This window comes from Aphis gossypii, chromosome 2 (genome assembly GCF_020184175.1).
Source record: "Aphis gossypii isolate Hap1 chromosome 2, ASM2018417v2, whole genome shotgun sequence".
NCBI classification, from domain to species: Eukaryota; Metazoa; Arthropoda; class Insecta; order Hemiptera; family Aphididae; genus Aphis; species Aphis gossypii.
The window spans coordinates 81887674-81910564 of record NC_065531.1 but is presented as its reverse complement, the minus strand read 5'-3'; the positions used below and the strand labels follow the sequence as shown (position 1 = coordinate 81910564).

Below are 22891 nucleotides of genomic sequence, written 5' to 3'. Positions count from 1 at the left end.
TTTTCAACTCTTATTGACTGGGTAATGATATTTATAAATTTCAATTATTTTTGGATATTTGTTAATTGTTTTAGAATTACAACAAAATATTAAAAAATATAAAAAATAATTTAAGGAGATAATATAGTTCAGTTATTTTACAAGAAAATATATCAATAATTTCGTAAAATTTCAACTTAAAACTTTATAAAAGAATAATATAACTTTTTGGTAAACTATATTTTGTAATAGAAAACTTATAAGAAGGGCTCGGATTTTAAAGGATATACGTATGCATCTTTTTTTATGTATGAGACAGAAATCTAATTTTTATACATAAATTTGTTACATGTCATTCTGATTTTAAATAAACCAATTTATTTTTATGTAAATGCTTTTTTCAATTATTCCAATTGTGATTTTTTTATATGTTTATTATGCTATTGTAACAAAAAATAATAATTAATAAGAAATGTAAAAACCCAGAATGCGAACATTTGATTATTATTGTTTTCGTTATCGGCTTGTTTATTTAATATTTTAATGTATTAAACGTATAGATTATAGATCTGCATATAGCCCTCAGTACCTATACGGTCACTATGCCTATAACATCGATATCGACCATTTCAAAATTTAAGATTTAGTGTTGTAATTTGTATGAAGTATGCACCGATCACTTCAGTGGATGTAGCTAGAGTTCGTTTTCTACGTATAAAAATATTCTGTCGGACAATAGAGTCAGTTTCACTACTGAAAATCTAGGAAAATACACGGTAGTTAATTATTTTTTCAAAATTTTTTATTCATTTTTATAACTAATTCACGTTAATTTTCGTCCATGTTTATTTTGCTATTTTAAAAAATAATTATGCTTTTTTGATTTTCAAATTGTGTGCTATTTAAGTTTCTTATTATGATTTAAAATCCGAGTCCCACTTATAAAGAATTTTGTATTCTTGTTCATTAGTTTATAATTTTTAAATATAAAAAGACAACTGTTTATGACTTTTCAACTATAAAATTACTTGTAAATGTTTTTTTTATTGATTACCTATAATGGAAAAAAAACATTGAAAAAGAAAATCTGAAAATTGAAAATATCTATAAATAGCACAAAAAGAATCTAAATGTAAAAAAAAAATACTATGTAAATTAAATTATATGATAATATAAACATAATATTATGGAATTTTATCTACGGTTATTAGTTTTTTAAGATAACACAACTGTAAGCTGCTATAATACTAAATAACAAAATATAGATTTTGTCAAAAACTGGTTTTGCGTGAAAATTCCTTTTTTTCCTTAATTTGTTTTTTTTTCATTATTCAAAAAGTCAAAAAGTTAAAAAAATTTAATTTCGACTCATAGCGAATAGAAATTAGACCAATTTTGATATTACATATTATTATAGGTATGTTAAATTTATATAGGTTCTATATGTATACAAGTATACAACGTATAATCGGAAAAGATTATTTTATAATAAATGTATTGTGCACAAAGCGTTCCACAACCTACTATTTATATCTAACATTTAACATCTAACAGTTAAACAGTACTAACTATAACCACTATGATGCAAAAATACTATTTGTTAATTTATTGTTATTATGAAGTACGATTGCTCCTTCGAGAATTTAAAATTTCGCGCGAATAGCTGTGTTGCCAACTGCACGACATGATAATTTTTGTCGAACAACAATTTAAAATTCAAAGTTTTTCCTATGAATATGACGAAATTTCATAAATTGGAAATCTTAGCGATATTTGAGATGAATATTTAATGCTGTTGATGGAAATTTACAAAGCCAGACAGTATAAACATTTCTGTAGGTAGCGCACTCGCGCGACGAAATTTTATCACCAACGTAAACATAACCTCAAATAATTTCGCTCTCTCCCAGTTCGCCCTGCTGACAACCGCTCGCGATCTCAGTCTTTTTGCTTCGGGCCCGTAGTCGGTGTAATGTTTTGAGGTCTCTGATCGCATTATTCATCCATCGTAATCCCAGGTAATTATGAGTTTCCGTAATTGCAAACTGATCACTTTCGGCCATCAATTGATATACTTTGACATTCTGATGGTAGCCGGACGATCCGTCGCCGGACTTGGCCGGATTTCGAGACTCTCGTTTCCGGTCATTAATGGTCGAAGTTATCCTTGTTTGGGTCTTCGATAATGACTACGACGACGACTATACCACCGTCGAATTGGTTCTGAATCGTCGTTACCTAGTATCTTGTGTGGAATTTAAAATTATATTTCCATTTTTCAGGTGTCTCGAATAAAGTGTCAAGATGGTGCGCATGAACGTATTGAGCGATGCTCTTAAATCAATTAACAATGCCGAAAAGCGAGGTAAACGCCAAGTCCTCATTAGGCCGTGTTCCAAAGTCATCATCAAGTTCTTGAAAGTCATGATGAGTCACGGTAAGTGTGATATCAGTAAACTGTAGTATTGCTGATAGGTATATTGTCACTGATATTTGGTGCTTTTTGTCCAACTAATACATTTTAATAGCTTTTCTACCATCAGTCTTAGTGTTGAATTCAATTTCTTCTAATTGTATAATTCATCACACTCATTTCATCAAATTTACCGAAAAAATTTTAACGTGTAGGCACTTAATTTTGTTAGTTACCTATGTGTATAGTTTTTCTGTATGTATTTTAAATTATGATATTTATCATTTTGTTTATAATACATTTAATCCCTGTTTATTTTGATTATTAGGTTTTATATAGTTATAGAAAGATTGTTCAAGCTATGTAATGATGTATAATTTGAGTTACCTGTAATAAATCAATTATTTATTCAATTATTAAACATATTCATATTCATATATATATATATATATATATATATACTTTATATTGTTCAAATATGTACTGGTTTGACTGTAGATTGTAAATATTTACTATTAAGTATATGAAAATAAAAATTACCTATTATTTTTACCAGTTCAAAATAATACAGTTTCATTCTTTGACAATATTAATTAGGTAATATATATTTTATTTTTAGGATACATTGGCGAATTTGAAATCGTTGATGATCATAGGGCTGGCAAAGTTGTGGTTAACTTAACCGGTCGTCTAAACAAGTGTGGTGTCATTTCTCCAAGATTTGATGTACCTATTAGAAATATTGAAAAATGGACTAATCAACTATTGCCATCCAGACAATTCGGGTAATTTTAAGATAAAATTTATTTTACTAGTTGATTTACTTAAGTTTTAATTTATTTATAGATACCTAGTTTTATTTTTCCATATTTAATATTTACTAGTACATAGTATTAATTGTGTTATAATATTATTGGTTAAATTATCAAAAAAAATTATTATTATTTTAACTTAATCTAATAAGATTATATTATATAAATTTCAAATAAGATCTATATTTAGGTTCAAAATTACTGTTGTCATGGGGGGATAATTGTAGGGCTTACTGTGCATTCGTAATACAGCCAGTCTTGCATTTATTCCACTTTGACTACAGAAAAATGTGTTTCCAGCTGCTATATACATGGTTTATAAAGAAGAATCTGGATTACTCATTTTTGGGTATTATCTACTTACAATATTAATTTAAAATCCATGTTATTATTTTAGTAACATTTTTTAAGATTCAAATTTATTCAATTTATTTTTAAGTAATATTAGATAAATAATCAAGTAAAAACAAAGATTTAAAATTTATAATATAACAAACAAATGAACATTAATACATTTTCTATAGGTTATGTCTAGTGATTTGCTTAATCAATTAAAAAAATATTTAAAGTAATAAAATAATATTATCTTTCAACTTTTTTACAATTTTAATGATAAAGCTTGCATTTAATTTTATTTGTTTAGTTATTCAAGTTTGACCGTTTTGAATTTCTGTTAAGTACATTATAATTTCATTTTTATTTTCCAGTTGTTTTTAACTAGCAATTATTTTCCTTGAAACTATTTAATTTAATTTCTATACTGATGAGTGATTAATGGTTATAAACAATTGTAAACAATATAGTATTTGTTTTAAGAAATGTTAGTCCATTTTTTTTTTTATTTTAGTGTAAATTTGCTTTATAAGTTATATAATTCCATAATATTTGGTCTAGAAGGTTATACATTCTGAATGAAATAAGAATTTAAAATCTTCAAAATGAAGAATTTTATTGATTGTTTTAATAATTATTATTTATTATACAAATCATGCCATCAGAAGTTCAATGTATAATGTTAATATTTTATTTTTACACATTTTTAATATCATTTAAGTATATTTTTTTAAAAAAAATTGATAAATTGCTTTAATAACTCAGTTATGTTTTGATTTTATTTATTAAAAAAAAAATTGCTGGACCTGGTTTTATTAACTGGATGTTAAGTTATTCTAAAATACATAATCTGACATATATTATATAGGGTTTAGAATTCGATATTAGGTTTGTGTTTTAATGTTAATATTTTTTTGATTTATGTTATTCAGACTTGTGATTATCTATTCTTATTCCTATAACAGAAACATTATAAAATGATCTTTAGATATATTCTTATTGTTTTTGTTTAACTTTCTTCTTAAGTTTGTTGTAGAAAATAAAATTTTAACCATATAATAAGATATATTGGGTGACTACTATTTTTATTGGTACTAAGTATTAATGATATTTTTGTGCTGTTAAATATTATTTATTTATTCATTCATTACTGGTGTTTTATATTAATGGTTGGATAACTGTTAATGATCTAATTTATGCAAGTTCCGACAGAAGATATTTATTATTAAATAACTTCTCATGAGCTTGCTAAATAAAATATTTACATTATTTTCAAATGTATTGTGCCTTATGACATTACATTGCTAACTTGTACGCACAATTTTTTTAATATTAATTTTTAAGGTATTAGTTTAGGTAATAATAATGGTATGAATAAATGATTATTAATGTTAAAAATTATGCAAGTTTCACTGAAGATATTTATTGTTAAATAACTTCTCATGAGCAAGATATTTTTTATTAAATAACTTTTCTCATGAGCTTGCTAAATAAAAAATTTATATTATTTTCAAATGTATTGTGTCTGATGACATTACATTGCTAACTTGTACACACAATTTTAAAATATATTAAACTTTTTAATATTAATATTAATTCATTAATATAGAACATGGTAATTATGGATGACATAAATAGATGATTATTAATGTTAAAAATTATGCAAGTTTCACTGAAGATATTTATTGTTAAATAACTTCTCATGAGCAAGATATTTTTTATTAAATAACTTCTCATGATCTTGCTAAATAAAAAATTTACATTATTTTCAAATGTATTGTGTCTGATGACATTACATTGCTAACTTGTACGCACAATTTTAAAAAAAAATTATCTAAATTTTTCTGTAGGACATGGTAATGATGGCTAGTATGAATAAGTGATTGTTAATGTTAAAAATTATGCAAGTTCCACTGAAGATATTTATTGTTAAATAACTTTTTATGAGCAAGATATTTTTTATTAAATAACTTCTCATGATCTTGCTAAATAAAAAATTTACATTATTTTCAAATGTATTGTGTCTGATGACATTACATTGCTAACTTGTACACACAACTTTTAAACATATTAAACATTTTAACGTTAATATTAATTTATTAGTATAGGTAATATATTATTTAACATTACTATGTTTTGTACTTAAGTTTTTTTTTGTATTATGTTCAATTATTTTTTAGTCATATTTTAAGTATAATATGTTAAGCTTTGGAAATTATTTTTATAATATGAAAATTGAATTACTTTAACTAGTGATTTTTTTTGTTACAGATTTGTAGTGCTGACCACAAGTGGTGGTATTATGGATCATGAAGAAGCCAGACGGAAACATTTAGGAGGCAAAATCTTAGGATTTTTCTTTTAAATTGTACGTTTTTAACTTTAATTTTTTTGACTAATAAAGAAAATGTACCATTAAAAGACTTATTTTTTTATTGTTGATAAACAATGTTATGTAGACTTACTTCTAATTAATTTGGTAGTATATCACAGGAAATTATTTGATTTGCACACATTGTTTAAATGAAAAGTGTAATTAAGAATTTATGTATTTTAAATATTTTTATATTAAAATTATATGTCCAACAACATCTGGTTTTGAGAAAACAAAAATAAAAAAGTATCTTCTTCACTAATATTTCTTATCCACAGAAATATAAAATACATTTTATTTTTGCATTATTAAGTATATTTTATTATGACTCAGTCAGATATAAAGTTGCTATTGATTGAACTAAGTTTAAATCTTAAGAAAAATATATGTAACATTTTGTGTTCCAAAAAAAGTTTTTTTATTATACTTGAATATCTTTGTTTTGTATTATATAAAAATTGAGCTCCAAACTAGTTAAAACAATATAAGTAGTTAAATTACATATTCTTGTTTTATATTAGATTTTACTATGCGTGCATCAACCCCATAAATGAAATACTACAAAATAGATTCTTTTTTGTGTAGTAACTAGTAATTAACTTATTAATGTTATTTAGCAGTACTTAAAGAAATACTCAAAACATTAATTTAATATTATATGTTTAAAATCCTGATTGATAGTTTATTACAATACATTTTATGTACTAAGTATCAGTTTGTAAATGGTAATTATTTTACCACGTTACATATAATTTGTAACCACTAATCATAAAAGTATGAAAGGTTTAGTAACTTGTTAGTTGTAACTTTGTAAGTATTTCAAATATTTTCATTCTAGTTTTTTTAATAGTAATTTATCATTTATACCGCTATGAATATAACACACTGAACATACTGCAGTGACTGAGCAATTATGTCTAAACTTCAAATTTTCACATGTTAGCATAAATTAAATATGCATGGAAGTTTGTCATCATCATTCATCATGATGAACTTATTTTCACCTTATTTCTGGAATGGAGATAATGTATTATGTGTAAAATAATTGATCCAAACAGGTAAATGCAATAATTGGACGTCGAACAGGAATTAACAATTGAGTATGATTATAATATTATATTATGAAGTATGAATAATCACACAAAAGTGATAAATAATTTTTTTGATGTTAATTTTAATAATTAGAATTCATAAAAAGTATAAATTATTATATATTTAATAGGTACATAAAGAATTAATCTGTGCAGGTTTAATATTTTAACATAATATATAACATTTTATTTATTTTGTGTCTTATGACTTGTTTTTGAATTTCATTTTGGTGATGATCATAAAACCAGTTTTACGGTATAGATATACACAGTTTTCAACTGTAATAAAATCAAGGTGTATACACTTGAATAAAATATAGCTTATCAAATACGTAGGTACTCCTCACCATCGTGACATCGTGAGAAATCACCAACGATGACAAAATGTTTAGTCAGAATGATAAAAGTAAATCGAAAATATTATTTTCTATTCCTTTATTTTGAAATTCGTTTAGGAAAAAAATACATATAATAATACTCTCTTTCAATAGAAAATACTTTTTGGCAGTCTGTGATTCAAACTCGCCGGACAATAAAATGCTATCTGCCTTGAAAAATATTGTACCTACAATACCTACCTACTTCATCGCCAATTTATCAAACAGAATCCATTAGTCAGCACACGGTTTCTTTTTCTTCATGATTTGTTAAGCTTTTTAAACTCCTTTGACTTCATTTATAAAGCCACATCACCTCATATTTATTTTAAGAAAATAGAAACTTTTTTCTCAAGATTTTATTTAGACGTATATTTTTGCAGAATTTTTATGGCTGTGGGGTGATATTATAAGTATATTCATAAATATCAATTTTTAATAATGTACAAAGAATATTATTGGAACATAACTATAATGTAATATAACTAAAAAAAATTAGTTTTATGATCACAGCTTTTGTAGGGACGTAGGACACTAGGATACCATGCTTTTAGTTTATCATTACATGATTGGTCCGTGATAACGAGATCAAAAAAAAAGTTTTCTCACGAGATTACAATGTCTGTTACAAAAAAATATAAACGTAAATAATGCGCAAATATCAGTAATAATAGTAATATCACTCCCTTCCACTCATAAATACGTCACTGGACCACAACACGTACCTGAATAAGGACGCTAAAGTGTTAACTCAGAGGTTCCCGACCTTTTTTGACTAACGGCACCCTTAGTCTTTTTCTAAAAATCCGAAGGCACCCTATCGACTATTTCGGTTTTATTTAGCAGTGCTTATGTATAATAAAAGTTGTAAGATGTAGGTATATAGTATATCTGTATATACACATATTATATTTTATAAAACAAATTTTTACATAAATTAAATATATATTTTTATTTTTTATTATTATTGCATAAATAATGCAATAAAAAATATATTTCAAATAATTTTGCGGAACCCTAAATAAAGTTCACGGCACCCCGGTCGGGAATCTCTGTGTTAACTCATGGGATAATTATGCATTCATTCAAATTATATAATCAGAATTCTTTAGTATACCAAAAATAAGGACCTTAAAAGTAGGAATACATATTATACCCTCACGCATTGTCTCCTTTTTACCCTGCATAATATTATGACCAATGCGTAGAATATTGCAGTTCCTATTGTGTGCTCAAATTATAGTTCTAATTTTTTAATATTAATTGAATTTAATCATTATTATCAAACTTAAAAGTATACGAACGTTAACTGTTATAATGACATTATTTCTGAAGTCTTGAAGTATAGACTTCAGTTATTCTTTTTTTAATAGGTATTACTTTATGTACTCGTATACCTACCTATATTAATAGTGAATTATGATTATACGAATATCATTATCAAGATTTTAATTTGATCTTATAAATACGCCTATTTACCCATACGGCATACATATTTTTATTTATTAAAAAAAATCACTGTTAAAACATTTTAGTAATTTGATAACAATTTATAATACATTGTTTTTTTTTTTGAAAAATTGGTATCTGGTAATGCGATTACCGTGACATCACTTCTCTCAAAAACATTTGTTTTTCTTAGATTTTCTAGTCCCATATATTGCTCCTGCATTTTATGTATGTTTCCGACTGCACTTACAGCAATAGGGAATTAACTCGTACATACCTAATGGCTAATAATGAGTAATGACCCGGTAATCAACTAATACATCAAAATCAACTCACTGCGACCCAAAGTAATCCATAAATAATATATTAATATGCATACACTATACCTATGTATTAGGCGATTGTCGTGGGTTCTACCTGAACGCGTTATTATCGGGAAACAGGCGATGTTTCAGACAGACAGATTCATGAAGTTGAGTGGCTTTTTTTGCGGCAGGGTGAAGGGAAGGCGTTAACATCGCGAATAACTTCTCAAATAAAATAATACGGAAGACGATATTATGGTATAATGCTATATAACGTATAAATAGTAAGTAGGCCTCCTCGGTCGCAGTATAAATTCGGTACCGTGGTCCATGTAATGTAAAAGGTACACTGTATGGGTACTCGAGAGACTGCGGGAAAACGCGATATTTATTCCGTCGGTCAACCCGACTAATGAGGATTGACCAATAAAGAAAATCCAAGGCTCAAAAAGAACAAGAAAGTCTCGCAATAACCACGTGTCAGATTCGAATATATAATGATAATCCGTGGATAATGTAATAGTCTTACGGGCTAATATTTTTAACACGTATAAGCATAGTACGCGAGATCGAAATCGACATAATTTATTTGCGAGTTGTTTCTGAATTATTAAACATTGTTTATATAAGTGCTTATATTATAAAAAATATTGTTCTAACGACGGCCGTCATAAACCCGGGATTATGGCAAATATCAAAATATGTTTGTAACATTTAGTATATACTTGAATCGGTGAATTTCGAAAAGGGCCCATCTCGAATTTTTACCAAAATAAATCTTTCCGCATTTTTTTTATTTACACATATAGACCGATATTTTATGATCGAAAAGGGACCATATCCGTTTTCTATTGTGATGAAATAAACATCCTATTTTTAGACAAATTTCGAAAGAGGCTCATCTCGGTTTTTAATTTAAATTTAAATTTCCAGATATGAGCCCTTTTCGAAATTCCCGATTCACTTGTAGCTTACATATACCTACATATATATAATTATATACTTTAACAGTTTTTTAAATTTATATTATAATATTGAATGTTAATACAGTTCAGCGGTTAATATAATTTACGAAAACACTGAATTACACACGCCCCAATAGTTGCATGCCACGAAACTGTAGAATTAGTATAGATTTCAAATTCTATGGTTTAAGATATGTGCTTGTCAAATTCAAAACAATAATAATCTGAATAATCATACTACCGCCACACTGGTTCGAAGCGATACGAGTGTCTTAATCCTCTTAATTATGCAGCGTACTATATTACAAATTGTTATTATTTTAACCACCAACAGTATTATTAAATTCATAATAATACATAGGTATTGTATATAGTTAAGAAGTTTATTAATTATCACTTTTTAATTTTCATAGCGGTTTCCGCAAATACATAAACATCGAGCAAATCTACTGAAAAATCGCTGTAAAAATCATTACGTATTTACGAGGAATAATGCTAATAAAAAGAAACCGATCGAAATCAGTTTCACGCGTCTATCCGCATGTACTTCGCAGTAAGAAGCAGCAAGACCGCAGGATGAATAAAGTTTCCCGGGTTTAGTCGTTGCGTTTTAACGATTTCAGATATCGTGAACCTCACTCAAATGTAGATGATATCTGCAAGTTAATACGAAATAAATAATGATTGAACGAAAAACGATGTATGTTTTTTTTTGTGTACACAAACCATGCGGATTTACACATCACAATAAATTTAGACGGCCAAAAAAACACATAACACTTCACTGTGACAGGACAGATAGACAAATATTGGGTAGGGGAAGGGGAAGATCAGATGACTTTTTTTGTGGACCGGACAACGTCGGTCGTTGCAGATCGCTATCTATTTCCATCTCTCGACAGGATGAGTATCGGACTGTACGGCTTATTGTTGCGAGTGCGACTGCGATGGACGGCGGAACCTCCGACGAGTGCAAGTGCAGCGGTGCATCAGACCGATCGTGTTCGAGGCGAAAGTTCGGCTTATGCAGCTGCAGCCGGCCTGCGGTTTCCCTGGCATTCCAACGGAAAATTTGTTTTTTTTTTTCCCCCGGTGTAAATATTTAGGTATAAATTCTGAAATTGTTGGTTCAAATCAGTACAAATTATAGTGTACGATTAATGGTTTAAAAGGATAAAAAAAATTTACGAATATTGGGGTACCAGAGTAATCCACCTTGCGGGCTGCTGTCCGATACTTACGTCGCTTATTTCGTCACTGCGATTCACCGGTTACCGACGTCGCACGTGTCATTGCGCCCGAAAACGCACCGGCCGCTTACACAAGAGACGCGCTTGTAACCGTGATCTGCAGGTCTACAGCAAAGGCATTCGTTTCTCGCCTCAACCTTCAGCGCTGAACAGTTAAATACGCTCATTACCAAAAAGATAAAAAATAAAATAAAACTATTTAAAGAATCAATACATAGGCCTAAGAGTAAAACTGACCGCTTGCTTGAGGCAAGTGATTATATATTATCATAATTTTAAATCATAATTAATTGTTTTCACATTTTTTCGGCTGAGTTTATACTGGTAACGTTTGAAATCGTGCTGAAATTTTAGTGTATTTTAAATATTTTTTTAGTTTAAGATTCGCATTGTTATTATACATATTATTATCAAAATATTGTTTTATTTTTTAATAATTTTGATATTTAAAAAAAAAATGTATTCACAATGGGTACCTACCTATATTATTTTCTCCGAGCTAAACAAATTAATATTAAGACAAAGTTAATTTTTATTAACTTTGATTAAGCTATTCGTTAAAAATTTAAAATTTGTTCATTGTTTATAAATAAGACTTTAATATTATAATTATTTATTTATTTTTGATGAATTTTGAAATTGAAACGGGATTTCTAAAAGTTTTTAAAGAGTTAAAAACATAATCCTAGTAATTACAATATTACTAATATTAATAATTGTATTGCCAAGTTCGTGTAGGTTTTGAATTAAAAGACTTTACAAGGAGTTATTATAAAAGTATGATTTCATCTTATTTTATTGAAATTTGAAAATAATTGAGTTGAGTTAAGGTTTTATTTTATTTATTTAAAATATGAAATTTTTCAAACAATGTTCAATATTTTAAAATTGGCATGTATAAAAAAAATTTATAATATTTTCATTGTATATATTTCACTCTTTTAGATTCTTGGAAATTGGAGATTCGTACCACAAGTTTTTGTTAAGGTCATTCTGCTGTTCAAGGAATTGTTATCGAAGTATCAATTCAATTATTTTAAAACTAAAATAAGAATATATCAAAAGTTCTCAATAAAAGAAGTTTTGAAGCGAATTGCAAATTAGTTCTTGGAAATTTAAAATTTTCCCTACTGCGTCGGCGCTGTGGCCCAAAAGCACGTGGTTATTTGAGTCCTTTTAATACACCAGGGTTATTATACTTCAATAATTGAAAAACACATTTTTAGTTCTTCTTCTAGTAATGTTAGTTGATGTCCTACATACACATGTGGTCGTAAATATTGGTGAATCATATGATGAGTAAAGTAATATACCTATACTTTTGGTTTGTCTATAACAGGTATATGAAAATCTTCGAGGAACCTTGTAATGAATATTCAAATTTTCTGATCAAGGAAGAGAAAAATGTTATCAAGATATTACATCAAAAATAAACTAAAATTACTGTTTTATCTTCATATCAGGAGAAAGAGCTATTTTTCACACAGAGATAGGGGAGAATTCCCGTCATTTCTCTAACAAGACGAATGTAGGTGATTAGGGGTACATGCATTTGTCTGAATTTGTTCAGATATCATACAATACTTTAGTACATCCATTTTATTACCATAAAGATCGTTATGACTTAAGAGTAATAAAGTGTGATATCTAGTACATAAACTTTTAATTTAAAAATTAAAATATTTTACATTTAATACATTTTAAAAGTATTAACCACGAGGCAAGGATTATACTACTTTATACAGTCTATAATATAATTATATATAATTAATATGTATTCACATATCTGAAGTCATAATCAATGTAGGTACTTCCATTTCTATAGATAAATGTATGATATTTATAGCTAAGTTTATTGTAATAATATAATCGTATTACTCGTACTATTATCGGACGCCTTTATGACCGCAAATTTTTCGCATTTGCATAATATTATAAAATGTATTTATTAATGTGTATTAAGTATATGAATTTATTAAATCTAAGTAAAACGTCGATGATAACAGGGTTGGATGATTTTTTCCTAAAATATTCTCCAGACCTGAAGAAAGTTCCATGTCAATAGTTTTCAAAAATCAATGCATAATTTATGCATATAAAAATGTGTTAAAATTTGACTGTATTTTAATTTTATTGTTTGTTACAAAAACAGGGGAATTTGAACCTGTACAAACACTCTGTATTTTAGTTTTACATTACTTATCTATATGCATTTAACGCATAGACCTATTAAGAAATTAATTGATAGCAATATGCTTACATGAATGTATAATAAAATTACTAGGAAACATACAGGCATTTTCGCATGCAACGGTTTAACTTGAATTAAAATTTAACACATTCATAAATTACTCAATGAAATTACAATATTAATATACAACAGTTTTGAATTTTTGATTTGCGGATTGTGGCACTCGACGTTAACTATTAACACGACTGCGCTGCGAATTGAAAATCAACCGTTTCCGTACAGTTCATAATAATTTATCTACCTGTATGTTGTCTGCTATCAATGATTTAATTATTAACTATTAATTATAATATATATATCACCAATGTTCACAATAATTAATATAAGAACTGTTATTAGCAGATTTGGTTGTATCGACATAAGTATTAATAATACTTAAAAAAATAGTACGTCCAACACTCCAACAATACAAGTATTGCACAGTCAATAATATGCCAACCTGTGGGTTGCGGTGCTTACCCCAAATGATTCATGCTCTAGAGTTATGGAGATATATCGGTGTTTCTTGGTTAGAGTGAAAATCGCGTTTGGTCGGCATTGTTGTTGTTGATATGTAGGTAATAGGTATACAATATACCATCTACCATACATATCACAAAAACAAACGACGTGGTTCTAAGTTTACGAGGTACGAAATTACAGCTACATAGTTTCTTTGTTGGTAAAATGCATGCTAAACATCCTTTGAAATTGTTTTTGTGTACATTATTTACAAGTCGGCTATACCAATCACCGTGTTGTCATACGCCGTTGTTTATCTTATTCGTAAATTACAAAAATACCGACGTAAATAAACGGAACATATATTTTATCTTATTCTGAATAATATTCTAATATCAATTTTCTAGTTGAATTCTAACAGTTATTATAATATAACAGTTCCTTTTGTTTTTATTGAAAATTTATATTTTTTATAAGCTTTTTAAGTAATTACACGAACAAATGATATTTTATCATAATATAATATAATATACGTCGTAGGTGGTCGTATAATTTTACTATCACGGTATCACGTGCGTTGTGGGCAGCATTGCATCATGCAACACGTAACTACACATATACGAAGGGGGAAAAATTAAAATTTCTCCGTAACGTAAAAACCGTTTAAAATGTTTATTAAAAAATGTTCTTCTTTTACATATTTTTTTTTTGTAATATAATGGCCTATCGTAGGCGGTCAGACCATTCTTGTCTTTTACATACAACACATTGTCAGTATACCTACTCATAAATACATACAAAATCATTCCTCTGCATTAATTAGTGTTGTTAAAACAAAACGCAGAATTATATGTATATATAACATTAAATAAATCGTCGGGCCTTTCATTTATTTTTAAATTTATTAAAAACAAATAAAATATTATCATTTGAGTTAAATAATTAAATTTAAATTACTATTGACTTATAAATAAATTGAAAAACATAGCAAATATGTTTAAGCTCGAATTACTCTGAATAAATAGCTGTATAGAATTTTGTTAAAACAACATTTGTTATAGGTAATATAAATCATCAGTTGTATTAGTTTAAGAAGTTTAACGATACTATTTGACGATACCTATTAAATTATAACTTAGATTATAATTAATAGAGACAACAAAATATAGGTATAATATATTATACCTGCCTAATTTGTATTTTAAGCATTCGTTTATAATTTTTTACATTGTGTAATAATAATTTATTGTTAGGTTATTATTAGTAAGTACTTTTAATGAGTCATTTACCAAAGAAATTTACTATAAAAATTAGATTGATTATTAGTTAAACAAAAAATTATAAATATTTTAACCAGAATACCAATATCTACCATAAACGTCGATTTTAAACAAAATTGTGTCGTATAAACGGAGCAAACTTCATAGCGGTTCATCTCTGATGATAAATCACATATTATTATTATGAACATGTCGACATCTGTAATAAGTAATAACTAATAAAGTTTTGTACAGGCCCCCTCCAAAATCGAACATTGGATCTGGCTATTGTAGTGCTAACTAATATTATACCTACCTACTATAAATATAGATTAGAGTTTACGGTCTAAACACGTTTAAAGACCATATCGGTTAATTGTCATTGTAATTGGTGATAAAATATTATGCGTTATAAGACATATTACAACTTATATGTTAGAATGTAAAAGAAATACAGAATGTCAGGAACTCAGGACACCAAAGCATTTTATGATGATAGACGATAGTATAATTTATAATATATTACATAGCCGGTATGTACTTAATTATTTGGAAATTGGTAAAATAAAATAAAACTATAGTAGGTAGATACATACTTTTATAATTAATATATCTATACGTGCACAATGCACATATCTGAACGATGATTTTGGTTTTATTTTTACAATGATTAATAATATATTAGGTAAATCGCTTGTCAGAGAATAGTAATACTGATATGTGGGTTAGGTTTCAAAAAGTAAAAAAAAAAAAAAATCAAGTGGTGCACCGTCATAATAAAATATGTCAAAATGTAAAATACATTAATACGTTTGTAGAAGATTTCATTATTCGATGTATTGACGTTTCGCCGTGCAAGGTGAAATGACACATAATTATCGAGGTGATTATCTACGGGAACGCGAACCGAAATGTTTCAGTGCCGAGTATTTATGTGAAACATTGTGCTGGCTAAACTCGCGCGACTCATCGACTATTCTGCCACCAAATAAATTAGTATGCAAAATATGACAAACCAGTCGTCCCGGAGTATAATATAATGTCAGTACATTTTTTTCTATTTCCGTATCATTTCGTCGTATATTAGATCATTAAAAAAGTATATATGTTTAAGGGGCAAAGCATTTGAATTTTGAATGGTGTTTACTGATTTATTAATTTTTAAAGTTATTTTTGTATTTTTGAAAAAAACATATTTACCTATATAGGCATTACAAAAAGAATTCGTCAAGTATAGGCAATAGCTCTATTATACAATAGTATACCTTCGTTATTGAGTAGGTCACTCGAATGGAAATGTTAGATTCGACTTAATTGGCTAATAATTGTATGTATAATAAGAAAAAAAAGATCCTGACCATAGATGCTCTAATTTTTTGATAACCATGATTAACAAACAATAATTTTAATATCAATATTAGCAAAATAATATATATAATAATATTTTAACAAAATATGTTCGGATATTTTTTTCTTCGATTATTTTAAAAGTAGGTAACCACTAAAAAATATTTACTTTTGAGTTTTGGACCACCAAAGTACAAACTAGATCCAATTTACTATAAGAAACTTCCATCGAAGTTGATGACCGGAGCATTTTTTTTACTAGAAAAAGTGTCTTTATAGACATACATAAAAAACATACGTCATAAAAATCAATACATTCATCGCTCTGCTCAGAATCTGAAAATATTTAATTTTTACTTTTTTTACTCTTTATCATAGATAGGTAATTTGTTTTTTTTATTTTTTTTTTTTTTATTCCATAACTAAAAAATTGAATACTTTTAAGTTGTAGTCATTTATAAAATGGAAAATGCTAAAATTAGTAAATAGTCATTCAAACTTATAATATCGTTATACAGCACATTTGAATAGAGTCTTGAAGGCTGAAAGTGATCTTATAATTTTAAGTAGTCCTAACATTTAAAATCGTGTATCCAAATTGAGTATACTGTAGGAAAACTAAATTGTCTTAATGTTTTAATGTTTTTACTTCCAGATATTCATGCTTCCGGTGTGAATAGCACTTTTTTCTATCTATTATAGTCTATAATACATACCATTACTATAATATAGTAATTAGCTTAACATAAATATTTACATTGTGTTTACATTATATTGAGTTATATATTTTGGTTTTTATAAGGTAGAAAATTATGTTTTTTAGTGTTTTATAATGGACCAATTGCTTTGTATATATTGTCCAGGATGTTGAATTCATTTGTGACTTGATAACATTTAGACAGTTTATATACAGCTATTAATATAAATATAAACGTATTGATATCTCGTTCAAAATTTTAGGAGTAAAAGATTTTGTTTTTTAAATAAGTGTTTATATAAAACAGCGTTTATTTAGTTTAAGTTTCTTCCCTGTAGCAAAAAATGTAATAAGGAAATTTTTTTTTAAAAATATATCATTTTAGTTTTTATATCTGCTATTACATTAAGTAATAAAATATTTATTTTTTTTAGTTTCTTGGTTCTTTAAGATTATTTTAATTACCTATAGAAATATATTAAAGTATTAAATTATAAACTAAATATACTTACTAGGTATTTTTAGATCAAAGATAAAAGGTAGAAAAAAATGTTAATTTTGAGCATTTAATAATTCCTAATGATCATGATAAAAACGCGCGATATCAAATTATTAATAAAGAAAATTGAATAACCAATTAAAGTTAATAGATACTATTTGTAAAAAAGATCAAGTGAACATATATAAAGCTTTCTACAGATTATATTAATTATCCTTTAATAAAAAATTTAATAAGAAAGAATATTCACTATACAAAATCTTCTTTCTTCTTCTTCTTCTCAACAGCTTAGCGGTCCATGCAGGTCTATCGCTGCCAAATCTTCTTTACTACTAAAATTACCAAAATATACTAATGTGAAGTTTATAATATTAAAAAAAAATTCATAATTAATTAGATAATATTGATTTAAAATAAATATCAAAGCTAGGAGGTTGCTCTGATGTATAATATTAAGTGTTGAGTCTATCTCATCATCGGGGATATTGTTATTAATAAAACAATTATTATATTTTAGGTTATTACAATAATGGATGTGTGTTACATTTGGATTTAAAAGATAAATCATTTCATATGAAAAACGATTCTGAGCGGAGACGACGTGTTGCCTCTATTTTGAAGGGTATTTTATAGTTTATACTTTATAATATATGTATATACACTATACAGGTACTCTATTATATATTTATTTACTATTATCAATATTATATTTTGAGTTATTTTTTAGTAAAAACAAAATGTATTATTATTTATTACTTTAATATTATACATAATAATTCATATTATATAACTATTATTAACTTATAAATCAACAATAGCAGTGAAAAATAAAACGGTGTGAATAATTTCGTTGTATAAATGGCTTAAAATATTTAAAAGTTAAATTGTGCAAATAAAATAATAATACACCTGATACACGTAATGGTGAAAAGTTTAAAGTTTTTACGGTGAATATTTTTTTAATTACAATACGCAATACCTAAACTTGTTATTTTTCATTTAAACATCTAATTTCGCCAAAATTAGAACTTATTAGGCTCACAAATATTAAAAAATATTTTTAGTTTTTCTCGGTTATTTAATATTTTGAAAAGTAAGTTCTATAAAAATTTGATCCTTCAAAATAGATGAGACTGTAACATTTTTATTGTTCCAAATTCCAATCATAGACACAAAACAATAATAATGAAAAACATATAGGTAATACCAATACATTGATCATTTCTCTCGGAATCTAAAATGTGTATTAATATATTTTTAATATAATAATGTACTTTGATGTTATAATTAATATTTTGATGGACACTATAGACTCGGCTTTTATACTTATTTTTACATTAATTGTGATCTAATATAAATAAATTTTCATATCAAATAATATATGTATAATAGATTCTAAATGATCAAAAAGGTAAAAATTAATATTTTAAATATTTCAAATTATATAAGGTAATAAAAACACAAAAATCGGCTTTGAAGTTATATAGATTACCTTGAATAATATAGAATTTTAATATAATTGGATAAACATGTGTTTTAATTAAAAGCAAGTGTAAACGTTATTAAATTATAATTGAAACTTTATTATTTATAATTTTTAATACTAATGGATTTTATTCATCTGAAGGATAACGTATATTAATACTTTAAACTCGGATACTATTAATTTTGTATCATAAATGCATCAGAATACCGTAATGAGAATAAGATAGAAATTATAAAAATATGTACATATTAAGTATATGCGTTTCATAAAAGCAATCGTAGATTAATATAAATAAATTAATGTATTAATATAATATATTATAGTAAAAAAGTATATTTATTTTTATTTTTCAAATTCAATTTAAAGCAAAATATTATTTATTCTCAATATAGACACGGTACCTAAGTATAGTTTAAGTAAAACACACGAAGAAAAAATAGATTTTCAATTTTTTTTTAAAAAAATTATTCGATTGACAAATTAAAATTTTTATTTCTTAAAAATTGAAAATGTAATTTTTGTAAGGTAATGTTTTTAAAATTATTCAAAACCATTATTGAATATTAAAACGTTAATCTAATTATAGTTATGAGTTACAATAGGTGGGTCCAAATATTAATAGATGAAATTTAACTGTTGGTGTTTATTAATTATTATACATTTATAGTACTTTTATTGTAAGTTGTGGCTTCCATGTGATATTCTTTTAAAGGTTTGATATTTAAATACAGACGAAATTATGATGGAGCTAAATATTTTCTCACGAGTTACAGGGAAGTAAATTGTATTATTATTATTTGAAATAAGGGAAATTAAACATAAATTTAAATAAGGGTATATTAAGATGATTTTGTTATCATCACCGGGTGAATAAATACAACTTGTGTTTTCGTTCCCACAAACATTAAACTCATTACATTCATACGAATAATATAATAATAGACGCATGCATACGATTCAATGAAACAAACGTTTGATATGAAATATTAATAATAAGTAATATTTTTTTATTATTTTCTCCGATAAGTTTCGACTGGGGAATTAGTTAATATAGTACTGATGTCGATTGATAATAAAATAAAAATCAGTTTAACATTCATGGGGAGCAATCTGAGTGGTGTATATTTATGCAGCAGAAGTGCAGAACACTATATATTATAAGGAAACAAATCAAGCGTATCAGAATAATATTATAATAATATTAAATATAGTGTAGATATATAGGTATATACTATATGATGTAAGTTATTGTTGCTTAAAGTATATACAGTAACGGTAATACTATATATTATACCACAACTTACATTCTGTGATATGTAGGCCGTATAATAGTTGGAGAATGAAGTGATTGAGACCAGTGGAATATTATTGTGATAATTTGCAGGAAATTTCGAGGTTATTATGGTGAAAAAAAGTGCAGAAACATCTATATAATATTATTTAAATATAGTTTTTCCTCTGGCAAAGTTTAATAAATGATCCAATGGACATTTGTGTAAGAGTAAAAAACAATTGTACGTATTAAAATAGCCGGATAAGAGGGCGGGAGGGGGGTCAATCGATATGTTTGAACCGTGTTAATGTGATTAGATTTACTTAACAATAATTATAATGTACCTATGATAGTTATTCAACTCTGTATAGGTATTTGACGCAGTTAAACAACGCTAACAATTCGTGTTATTATTATCAGTTAGAAGCAATCATTAGTATTGAATTATTGTGTCGATGAATTGTTGTTGATGACCAATAAAAAAGTTAAATTGATTGTGTGAGCGAGTGGCGAGTGTGTGTTTGATGCGTAATGTGTATTGCGGTTTAGTGTTTTTTTTTTCGTTACAATTTTTGTAGTTATTTTTTACGTAGTGTAGCGCACGATGTAAACATCTGCAAGAAAGACGTTTTAAGTATTTAAAGTTTTAACAGTTAGTTAAAAATACCACAATAAAACATCTATAGTTCTGACAATAATAGTTTAGAACATACAATATGTTATAACTTATATTATTTATTTATTGTATTGTGTTAACTTATTGAAAATATAATTTATAAATGATACTATTAATTAATATACTAGACAATATCATGGATTATAATTTTAAATGTATCTAACCATTCATTGAATATTTTTAAACATAATTGAAAAAAATCATAAAATGATTAATGTGAAATATATGAATTCATGAAAGTATAAATAATTGTCAAGAATGATGTTAACATTATTATGATATAATGATTATTAGGTATAGGTATCACTCTAAAATGTATAGAAATAATTCTAAATACAATAATTATTATAATTGTTATTTACTCACAAATAATGGATATTGAAAGATATTATGCATTCTTACAGGAAATCTTGTAAGTTAACAATTTAAAAAGAAGTTTTCATTTTACGGTTTTAAAATACAAAAATATTTTTAACATATTAATAATATATTCCAGAATATATATTTTATATTTAAATATTAAAATGATACTTTCCAAAACCTTTTAAGAAAAAAAAAACATAATATTATTGAAGAATAACATTATTTTGTTTTTTTTATATAATTTATGTTTTTTTTTCTTTATAAAACCCTAGTTTTGAAATCCATCGCACAAATCCATAATAGTTACTAGCTGGCTTTCAATGTAAATCCAGTACTGAAAAGTTCAAGCCTTATCTACTTTTCCATTGAAAATTCTCAACCTTCAATTCAAAACTTTGCATATTTTATTATTGAAAAATATTTTCTATTACTTAAGAGTTTTAAAATATCCAAGCTGATAGTAAAACGTAGATACCTATAGAATTATAAGTGAGGACTTGTTTCGCTTAGGTCACTTCAAATGAATCTAATATTATATTAGTTCTTATACAATCGTTAAAATTAGAAAACATCTATAAATAAATTTATTTTAAAACCAATTGAAAGTATAATATAATTTAAATAATGTTGTAAACTTGTAACATATTTTTGAAAAATTTTTTAAGTCGTAAAATTATGAAGTTTTTTAATAAACAGTCTTTTATAAATTGTAATACATACTATAACAAAAGTTATAGCGTTCACGATGATGATACGCTGATCATACTCGGTAGTCAGATAATTAAACGTAATAATATGGATTCAGACAACTGGTGCTTACGTGATATTTTGATTGATCGAAGGTTACAATTTTTTGCACGATTGTCTTAAACATTTATATGAAATAATATTATTATAAATGTATTATAAAATAGTATTATGAACACTATTAAAAAAATATTTCATGATTAAAAAAAAATTAATAGATTACTTAATGATTTGTGTCATAAATTAATACATATCGCAATGTTCCTATTCTTAATAGAGTTAGCATAACTTCTTACTCTTTAAAATAGTAAATAAATTTATGAGAGTAAATTGTTTAATCTAATAAAAACATAGTATGGTAAAATAATAATAATTTTTTTTATATAATACAATGTTAAAAAATTAAAAATTTAAAAATTAAACACAACAGGATTTAAGCCACGCATACTTAGATTTTGGAAACACATGAATCAAATGTAACTCATGGTAGGAAGCCGCCAAGCC

At 26.1% G+C, this 22891-nt stretch overlaps 1 protein-coding gene across 1 annotated transcript; it reads left to right on the top strand.

The window, feature by feature from the left end:
• Positions 1-1871: 1871 nt before the first annotated feature.
• Positions 1872-5958, top strand: LOC114128241 (40S ribosomal protein S15Aa). The gene is made up of 4 exons (XM_027992717.2): positions 1872-1997; positions 2262-2416; positions 3012-3177; positions 5809-5958. The coding sequence occupies exons 2-4, from the start codon at positions 2284-2286 to the stop codon at positions 5900-5902; spliced, it is 393 nt and encodes a 130-aa protein (XP_027848518.1). The 5' UTR covers positions 1872-1997; positions 2262-2283; the 3' UTR covers positions 5903-5958.
• Positions 5959-22891: the final 16933 nt, after the last annotated feature.